The sequence below is a fragment of the Buteo buteo genome, chromosome 22 (assembly GCF_964188355.1).
Source record: "Buteo buteo chromosome 22, bButBut1.hap1.1, whole genome shotgun sequence".
Taxonomy (NCBI): Eukaryota; Metazoa; Chordata; class Aves; order Accipitriformes; family Accipitridae; genus Buteo; species Buteo buteo.
Window position 1 is genome coordinate 18,065,905 of NC_134192.1, and position 10,557 is coordinate 18,076,461.

The 10,557-nt window shown below is 53.9% G+C and overlaps 1 protein-coding gene across 3 annotated transcripts in view; it reads right to left on the bottom strand.

Moving 5' to 3' along the window:
• MCF2 (MCF.2 cell line derived transforming sequence) overlaps positions 1-9,998 on the bottom strand; it is a 60,797-nt gene extending 50,799 nt beyond the window's left edge. For all 3 annotated transcript variants that reach the window (XM_075053621.1, XM_075053620.1, XM_075053624.1), the window contains exon 1: positions 9,808-9,998. In XM_075053621.1, the coding sequence (XP_074909722.1) occupies positions 9,808-9,937 (130 nt within the window). In that variant the 5' untranslated portion in view covers positions 9,938-9,998. The remainder of the gene's footprint in view (positions 1-9,807) is intronic.
• Positions 9,999-10,557: the final 559 nt, after the last annotated feature.

A 10,557-nucleotide genomic window follows, 5' to 3' on the forward strand; every position in this document is an offset into this window, starting at 1 on the left:
CGAGGCTTTCAGTTGATGTTCATTAGCAAACTGGGGATTTCCTATTTGAAGGACACTCTTGAGACAGTACAGAAAAGACCCCAGGGTACTGCCCAGCGCTGGCTATGAACAGCACGGCCAGCCTGCATCTCGCTTGGCACAAGGCGGAGGAAGTCAAGGTTTCATGCAAGTCCACTCGTTTCTCTTAAAAAGAGGCTTTGTGATCATCAGCTGCTATAGAATGGAGCTGTGCTGTTATGAAATCAAGCCTGAACCCCCCGTGTTACAGCATCCCAGAGCACTTTATAAACTACGCTGCTAACTCCACACAGTTGGTATGACCTCAGGCTTTAGGGTCTTACTAAAAGAAGCATCATCTGGATGATAAATTGTCAGAACAGCGTAGTAACATTTTTTATATAGGCTCTAAGCTGGATATTTATAAAATGCTGCTGCAATTATTACATTCAGAGACTCCTCTACGGAGGAGATCGTTGCCATGACACAGAGTTTTGGAGGACACATGAAGCCAAGCAGGGAAAAGACAAAGGGGGAATACAGAGCTCCCTGCCCCTCTGAGACAAACTAATGTGGCTCAGCAGGGAACCCTGTTGAATCTGTCCTGTCCCCATCATTTGGCTGACACAGTCCAGAACATTTTTCTAGGTCCTCTCCATAGGACCGTATCTCAAGGCCATTGCACAGACTGCAGTTGTAAGAACGATGCTTATTGTTAGCGAGCTTCCCCTTCGGGGCGATTCAAGCACAGCAGGACTTTCACGTACAGTGGAGGTCTGTAGTGACATTCAGAGAGGGGACAGCTACAGTCCGAGTCCAAATTCCTCTCGTAAAACTCAATTAAACTCTGAAGTGCTTTGCTCTTTGGTAACTACTGTTTTCTTTTCTTTTCAAAACTTTGCAGGCCCGCAGCATCTGCAGACAGCAGATGTGTAACGCATCTGCCAAGCTGATGTAATAGCGCCTTAAACTTCACAACACTGACCAAATATTGTTTGCATCTATAAAATCCATTTGGAGATGGCTTTGTTGTAAATGAAGAATAGCAGCTTTTCATGTGAGGGTTGCTGCCGTAGTCTAGGAAACAAAACTGAAGTAAATCAAATGAAAAGGGTAAAGGATCACGTTGAGCTTCTCCATGATCTGCTTGTTCTCGGCTGCTTGTCCATTTGGACGTCTACACCAACGAAGCAGCATTTATTTGGTGTCAAGGAAGCCTGCAAATCAGCACATTTGTAGCCTATTTCCACTTCCCCCGGTGACTTTCTGGGCTAACTGGGGTCATCAGCCAGCATCTATCTCAGGTTGTCCCACTGCTGGAAGACCCACCTGCCTCCAGAAGTTCCTTTGAGGCTAATGACGCCCGTAACACGGATCTATGTAAACCAACAGCGTTTGCAAGAAGGTCTGGTGCTTGGGGAGTTTCGATGAGCAGGGCTTCTTCCAGCTGCCACAGGCACCCCTGCCCGAGGCCAGCATCGGTGCGAGCCTCCCAAAACAGCCCATGGAGCACCAGCTAGGCTGGGCGTGAGGAGTAAGTCATGACCGTCTCATCTGCTTTGTGCAGGAGTGGGAACAGAAATCCCTTAGAGCAGAGTACCCCAACCACGGACCCAGCGTGATGCAGAGGGCAGCCCTTTCAGCTTCTCCTGCTGAAGTTGCTCCATGTTGCAAAATTAAATATTCATTGGGGCAAAGAATAGAAACACAGCCCTGTATCTGAGGAGAAAGACCAATGCACCACCCTGCAATTTTTCCCCTTATTTCAGTCCAGATTGCTATACCCACTCGAAACACTCAGAAGGAGTCACCCTGCAGCCCATCATTTCGGCCCTCACTTTGGATGAGGGGAACAGTTTCACCTGGAATTTAATTATCTGCAAAAGCCAAAAAGCTCCTCCAGGAAAAATGACAGAAATCCATCCGACAGCAGCAGTCAGGGCCCCAGCTTGCTGCAGCAAACCCAAGTCTCCATCGCCCTGCTGTGTGTCCTACCCGGCGAGTGGCTGAGCCTCACCCTGCTTTCTCACTGAGCAATTTCAAAAGACTTTGGATTCAACCCAACACACAAGAAGAAACATCGCCATTCTTCCTATCAGCACACCATGTCCAGAAAGCAAGACGGAGTTATCAGAGGGAAAAAAAAATACTATTTTATCCTGTCTGCAAACTGCCCCGCTGTGAACGGCAGGCTTGCATCAGGTCTACACAAAGCCTGCCCAACAGCACGGTGCCCAGAGACAAAGCGCCTGTCCCCAGCTGCGGGGAAGGAGCAGGGCAGGAGCACGCAGGCAGCTGCCGTTCCTGCCCGGGCATCGCTTCAACCCGTATCTTCCCGGGGATCGCGCCTCACCTGCGTGATCTCCAAGCGGCGCCTTCCCCAACGAGCTTCTCCCTGGAGTAGGATTCCAATTTCCACATCACCGGATCCACCCTCCTGCCTCTCCATCCTCCTCCATACCTGCCCGGGAAGAGGATCCGACGCTGCGTAGGGGCAGAGCAGGTGTTTACACAGAGTTTGTGGGAACCGGAGCCAGGAGGGGCTGGCGGCTGGCCAGGCAGCAGGATGCCGATGGAGATACCGCGCTGAACGGCACGTTCATTAGAGAACGTGTAGCGGAGAATAGGACATTGTGCTCCTCAGCAAGGCCTGCTGCATTCACCAAAAGCTTCTTTACAGGACCTGTGCTGAGCAGGGAACCGCCAGCCAAGGTCCTGAGGCTGCTTCCCGGCTTTGAGACTAAACTCTTTGGTAGCCGGGAGCAAATCGCGTCTCCCATGGCTTCGGTTCCTCATTTGCAAACAGGAACAGGCACAAGCGCCAGCAGGATACGGCGTTAGCAAAGGGCCATGAGCGTGTCTGATGACGGGAGTAGGAAAGCCCCCTGCAGCCCCCATCCATCAGGCCGTTGTAGGTGTCCACGTCCATACGGGTTGTGCAAGAGCTGGCATCGAAGGGCGGCTATTAAAAACCCTGGTTGAACTAACTGTTGGATGGTGTTGGACTAACCTGGACAGCTGGGCAAAGAAAAGGTCTCCACAACCCACGGGACTGGTTTCTGGATGCACCAACGAACTGAAAGTCTTGGGACCAGCCGTGAAGTCCACCGGCCAGGACTCGGTGGCTTCCTCCCTGGGGACCTGAGGCCAAGGGATCTTTTTTCCCTACAAGTGAATTTGCAGCACACTGGCTCACAGGGGCTCGCAGGTGCCACACCAAGGACTTCTAAAGATCCATAGGGCAGAAAACCAGAGGGGCGTGCTAATAAAAAAAACCATTTCTACTCGGTTCCACTGAAGTCATCCAAAGCTGCAGAGCACAGGGGCGTTAACAGCCTTACGCTGCAATTACACCTTTATAGCTGAGGTAACAGCCTGGCCACAGATTTAGAACTGTGGGGACCTTTTCCCCATGTGAGGGATACTCTGCAGTAAAGCGTACCCTGCATCAAACAAATTTCCTTCTCTCCACACCCAAGAAGATCAGCTGCTAAAGAAACAGAGACTTGATCGTGCAAAGTGCGAAAACTGCTGTGGTCCTCTTCTGCATTTGCAAGTGATCTCAGGTACGTTGCAGAAGCTGTATATGTATTCATTAGTCATTCCTAACAGCAACTCTGAGCTGCACACACCCTCGTACGTACCAAAACCACGCTCAGCTGCTCACGCATCCTGCCCTGACACATATACACTCTTGTGGCCGGGGGTACCTGTTGCAAAGACGAGGCACTGTTGCTGTCCAGAGGAACCACACGGAGAAAATTCACCTTTAACCGTCTCAGCATAAGAACAATTTCTGCTGCTGCACTAAAAGCTGGCACATTCAAGAGTTTGTAATTCCAGGTGGTGCAGCCATTCCCCGTGCCAAGCGAGCGACACAAAAGACCCATTAAAACATTTATGGCAAAAAGCTTCAATACCCTTGACTGCTGCGAGCCCCTTTGTCCGCCCCTGCCCGCGGGGACAGCTCGCACCCCGCTGCGGCCGGGGGCTGCACGGGAGCATCCGCATCCCCCCGAGCTCCGGGCTCATAACTACAGCCAGTCGAAACCAGGTTTTCATTTGGAGGGAAAGATTAGCAATTAGATCAGGTTTATAAATGCCTATTGTTCTGGAAGACGTGATGTATTGATCCCGAGGAAGATGATGTGGCTCCTTGGTCAGTTCTGTCAATAGCCTTGATGGCAAACCTCCACCTGCCGGACACGAATCTCTCGGTAAATCTTTGACTTGGCAGAGGCACTTGCAAAACCCGCTTCTACAGGGTGGCTGAGCTGCCATCTCAAACGCCTCCTGGGAAGAGCATCAATACAATACAGGGGGGTCAAGGAACGGTAGAGCCACGGGAAGGGCTGCACCCCAGGAAGACGGTGGGAGCTGTGGACAGACAGGGTGTATTTAGAGGGAGCTGGTGTCTCAGGTGCTGGCAGCCCACCCTCGTCCCCAGGCTGTGGGTGGCAGTGGGGCCACCCCGGGAGCTGGCAGGAGCCCAGCGATGCACGGGTGGCCCTCGGAGAGCTCGCTACGGAGGCGGGTCAGCAGGAAAAAGCCTCCTTCAGAGCCAGACGGGACAGACACACAGCAGCAGCCACCATGTCACCGTTTCAAAGGGACCCGTCCCCTGCAAAGCCATGCCCCGTGCGGGACAGCCACCGGCACCGGTCCAGTACGGCCACCAGCCTCCACAGCCACGTGGGCACGAACGCAGACTCCCTCTTCCCGAACTGCCGCAGTAACTGCCTGCATGTGAGCGTGCCCCAGTGAAAATCATGATTTAAACTTCTCCAGGAGCATCATCTCATGTCACAGATGGGAAACCGAGGCAGTCACGCCAGGCAGAAACACATCAAAAACACCCAGGGATTCAAAAAGGCTGTGGAAAGCCCCAGGAGAGTTAGTCCATCGCTAGGCGTGACGGGTTGGTCACCATGCCAGATTCAGGGACTCCTTAAATTATCCATTGTCAGACTGGGGAGGATATTTTAAGGAAACGCTCACTCTGTTCGCAAGCTCTTTCTTTTACTTCTCCCCAAGCACCCACTCCGGCACAGCGTAGGAGGTAGGATATGGTACCAGATGGTCCTCGCTTCTGACCTAGTGGTGGTGCTTCTCCGCCGAGGCCTTCTGGGGTTTATCTGCAGTCGACGCTTCAGCACAGACACACATCCCCATCACCTAAACCTGGGAGCGTGCTTGGCTAAGAAACCATACAGCAAAAGAAAAAAGTGAAGCTTCTGAAGAACTAGAATGACCTTTTCAAAAGGCTTAGATGTATATACACTGAGGATAAGAGGAAAAATGCAAAAGAAATTGCTGTGAAAGAAAAAAAAAAGATAAGAAATAGGGAGAAAATGTTAACTCAGCACAGTCCAGGCTTGTGGACCATCATCAGGCAGCATGCCCGTCCCACGGAGGAATGTCCTCACGGGACCAGCCGAATCATCACCTTACAATAGGAGCTGGTCGGCACAGCCGAAGAGGGATCGGATGGCACCGTGTCCAGGAGCGTGCAGAGAAACCCTGGATCAGGCCCCGCAGCCGAGCCTGCGAGCCCAGGGGAAGGAGCCTTCGGCTCCCAGGCATCCCTCCAGCAACTGCTGGCAGGGGAATGCCGGCTGCGACGGAGCAGGAGCGCCCAGGGCACCGGCATGGCACAGCTGCGGTCGCTCGCTGACACACAAAACCGGCAAAACCTCATTCCTGCTGACCACGGGGCCATTGCTGCCAGCAGGACAAGGCACAGCCAGCTACGGATCCCACATGCATCATCCTCCGATATAATTTTGGGAGCTGGAGTGAGCAGAAGGGAGCTGGGAGCTGGGGCTCAGCCATGCTGCCAGCGAGGAGGAGGATGCTCAGGGGAGGTTAAAAGGTCCAGGTTGTCCCTGTGTGCTGGGGACCATGGAGTTTTGGGGGGGGGGGGGAATCTCTTCCAATTTAGATTTAACAGCTGGTAAACTGTGGCAGCTTTGCTCAGAAAAGGCGAAGCAAAAGTAAACTGAATGGCAACCGCGCTCACGTGTTATCTCCTGTTATTGCTGTGGCTAATCTGCTAATGCGAGGGAACAAAATACTGGATGCTCTGATGTTTTCACGTCCAGTCAGAAAAAGTATCTTCTCATATCACGCCAAACTAAGCAAAAACTGGCAAAGATAAAAGCCAGCTCAACTATACATGAATTTACGTCTATTGCAAGAAACGCAATAAAAGTTTCTCAACACCCACCCTTGTAGATTCAAATGCAGTGTGGGAGTTGAGAAAATCTAGTTTCTTGCATTTCCAATACTTAGGAGCTTCAACGTACTTCTAATTTTCTCCTATTCCAGTCACTCCACCCTTATGAGAGACTCAGGAAAGCATCTGCAGGTGTTTGCCCATCAGCACCGGGGCGCGTTTGCCAGCTGTGCAGGGGAAGGCATGTTTAGCATCTGTCACCAGTACACACCTTCCCAGCCAACATCAGCAGCCTCCGAACCAGAGCCCATTCAGCACAGCAGACTTCTAAAGCCAAATAAAAACATACACGCATCAACAACTTTCCCACCATCACGCAATACTATGCAAGCGTTGTTTTTTCCAAGCCAAATTCCAGCTTTGTGCACAAAGTAACTCCTGGGAGATGTAACAGCAGTAAATCCTTGGGCTCCATTACCTGCCTAGGAACCTGGAATTAAGTTCACTGAAGTCACTGGAACAATTTATTTGCTTTCATAGCCCGTATAGCCAGGAAACTAAATCGTACAGCCAGGTTGCCACAATGGCATCACCTGGAAACTCTGCTGCAAAGCGAGGGAAACTAAAAACAATTTTCCCTGAATCGAAAATGGAAATGCTCAATTCTGGCATTCCCTTGTTGAGCAAAAGCACATCTCCAAATCCAGCTAACCACTTTCCTGAGGCAGGAGAAGGTCAGTGGCGTGGAAAGTGCGAGGGGGAAGGATATCGCTGGCGCTCGCCGTCTGTCTCCCACCGCCCAGCCCTTGGACAGACACCCACGGAGCAGCAAATGGGTAATTGCACCTCGCAGGCGGCTCAGCCAGTGCGGGTTCCCAGGGAACAACTCTGCCCCGGGGAGCTCCTGACTCAGCCCTGCTGTAAATCCACGTCTAGCATCACCTGGGGGGAAAAGGGATTCCAAAGACAAGGCAGCCCTATCCGGCCACTGCCACCACAGCAACTCGCTGCTCCTCTGCCCCCAATTTTGCAACGGCCTTCAATTCTACTGCATTAGGGAAGCTGGTGGATGAGATGATAGAGGCTTTGGCAGCGGAGCGAGCTGCGGAGCGTGGGACCCGAGGGGTGCTCATCGCACGTGCCAAAACGACCACTGTCACGGTGACATGTGCCGGTCAGCACAAAGTTGCCCGTTTGCAGGACAAGGCTGAGGGCGCTCGTGTGGTTTGTGGCTCTGGGATTTCCTCGCAAGTCCCACCTGCCAAAACCGACTTTAACAAAAGGCTCCTACCAGCAGCGGGACCAGCAGCCATACCCGAGCTCTGACCTCCCCATCTCCAGGCACACGGCGGAAGCTCCGTGTCTCCAAGCATCCTCCAGTTCAGTGGCAAAGACAGCGCTTTGGAAGGCTCTTTCTTTCCCCCACCATATTTTACACTTCAGTTGCTTCCCTCCCACACAGCCCTGCTGTCGCTTCACTTTCGTCCTGGTAAATGAATGATAAACCATTAAGCTGCAGTTGTAGCAAATGTGATGTAGGGAGAGGAAGCACGTCCCACGTACTACTGGCTGCTCCCAGACTACTACTCCTCCGTGGTCCACCCAAAGGGGTCTGGACCGATAGTGGCGCAGAGCTTTCGGAGGCTGCTGGCCCTGTACTGCAGCTCCCCGAGGGAGCCCAAGCTATTTTAGAGACGAGAATGGCTGTAAAAGGCTTGGGATTTATATAGGCTTCTATCTCACCACAAGGCAGATACGGAGGAAATATCACCTTCTACTAGAACGGACCGACAAGTTTCCAGTACTGATGCGTGAAGGGAAATGGTTAAAACACGGTCCCAGATCAGGCTGAACGCTCAGAAATCAGCAATGAGGAAAAAAAACTTTTGATTTATTTTTAAACTCATGATTTGGGGAACCTTACTCAACTTTGTATCTTTTTCAATATCTCATTTTAAGAATCTATGTAGATGTCAAATCACGTGCCCAGATCCTGCAGCTATAACGACACAAGGGTGCCTTTGTGGAGATATTTTGATTTGGTATGAGCATTATACAAAGGTCATCTGCCACGAGCTGGTTAGAAGACAGGGCTCATGCTCACGAGAAACCTGCTGCCTCCTTTCACCCGGTTTCCATTACATCGTTCATAGAAAACATTCACCATCTGTGTCCCCATCCCTGTGTCACCCAGCTCCTCTTCAAGCAGCGTGGGTGTTTCATCGCCGACACCAGCACCGGGAGGATCAGACTTTTTTTTTTTAACCACATCTATTCAAGTAGCATCCTTCGCTAACTGACCACCATCACCCCTGCCTACATTTTCCTACCCGATTTGCAGGGTGTGGGCAAACAAAGAGGTCAGCGCGGGTCCGGTGGGCAGCACGGCCCACAGCAGAGTGGAAGGTGCTGTGGTGGGCATCGTCCCAGAAGAGCACGTACACACGCAGCTCCCGAGAAGCAGGTGATATTGGTGAAGTCCTCACCAGTGACTTACCCCCAGAGAAATTCCTCCCGCACCCCAAACTGCGCTTTGCAAAGAGGTCAAGGAAACTGGAATGAGGCTGGAAGGTTTTTTTTGGGGGGGTCAGTGTGTCGTTTTTGTGCCTGGCACGGCTCCAAGCGCTCTGCCAGCTGTGAACAAATAAAGACTGATGAGCGCCTTCGCCTCCTGACGAGGTAGGAATCCTCTAGCGAGGATGGAGTCGCCCAAGATGCCACTACGTCTCCTGGATTATGAACGACCTCTCTGCAAAAAAAACCTCTTCTCCCCACAAGAAAACAAAAGAACAAAAAAGCCAGGCCTCCGAACAGTTTATGAGCAGATCATTGTCCATCAAAGGAAACACAGTTGAAGCACAAGAGCAGCTTACAGCCTATGGGTAAGGGCTCAGATTGCATTTGCTTCTCACATTAAGGGTGTGCAGCCGTAGAACCACAGCAACATCATTACAACTCCGTGCCACCCCCAGCGCAGCCTGGGATTAAGCGATGTTTAAGGAGCAAGGAATGAGGGAGGGATGAGGGGGTGTCCAACAGGGACACACGCCTCACACACATCCACTGCTTTTCTACTTCAGATACTGGGAGAGGGCACACCGTAGGCATCAGGCTAAGACGCAACTTCCCAGGGAACACTCCTTTAGTTTCACCCGTGGGGAATCTGCGACGGGCACCGGCACCGGCAAACAGCTCACCGAAAACAACCTCCTCCCTTCGAATCGCCTATCGGAGCCCACGCGTTCCAACCACACGAAGGACACGCCGGCAGCGCAGGGCGAAACCGCTTCTCCCTAAAAAAACCCGAGGCCGTTCGCCGCCGACCGCGCAACCCACCGAACCGAGGGACACCCCCGAGCGCTCGGCACCCCCTCCCGCAACCAGCCCTCCCCGGGGCTCCTTCCCAGCACACCCCCCAGTACCCACACGCTCACATTCGTGCCCCGGCTCCCAGCCGGCCCCCGGCGGGTGAGGACCCGAGCCCCGCCGGGCTCCCACCGCCCCGGTGCCGGGCTCCAGCTCTCCCGCCTCCCGAGAGGGACGTCCAGGGAAAACCCTTCGCCACCCCGCGGGGTCCCCGGACACCTGTACCACCCGCCCCAGCCCCTCGGGGTCCTCCAGCCCCCGGGACTCACCGGCGGCGGCCTCCAGCAGCGCGGCGGCCCGCAGCAGGCAGTAGTAGCGCTCCATCTCCCCGGCCGAGGTGCCCCCCGGCGGGGGACCGGCCGGGGCCGGGGCCGGGGCCGGGGCCGGGGCCAGGGCCATGCCCCGCGGCAGCGCTCCGCCGCCGGCACCGCTCCGCCGCCGCCGCCGCCGCCGCCCCGGGCCCGCGCGGCCGCCGAGGCGGGGCCGGGGGAAGCGGCCGCCGCCTCCGCCCGCCCCCCGCCCGCCCCCCGCGCCGCCCCGGCGGCCGCCCGCTGCCCGAGCCGCGGACCCCGAGCCGCCGCCGCCGCCTCCCGCCCCGCCGCGCCCTCGGCCGCTTGGCCTTTTCCCCCCCTTTTTCCCCTTTTTCCCTCTTTCTTCCCCTTCCCCTCCCTTTTCCCCTTTTCTTCCCTTCCCCCCCCTTTTCTTCCTTTCCTCTTTTCCCCCTTTTTCCCCCCTTCCCCTCTTTTTTCCGCTTTTCCCCCCTTTTCTTCCTTTCCTCTTTTTCCCCCTTTCCCCTCTTTTTTCCCCTTTTTTCCCCTTTTCCCCCCTTTTCTTCCTTTCCTTTCCCCCCCTTTTTCCCTCTTTTTTCACCCTCCCCCTCCTTTTCCCCTTTTCTTCCTTTCCTTTTCCCCCCTTTTCTTCCTTTCCTTTTCCCCCCTTTTCTTCCTTTCCTTTTCCCCCCTTTTTTCCCCTTTTCCCCCTTTTCCCTCTTTTTTCCCTTCCCCCTTTTTCCCTTTTCC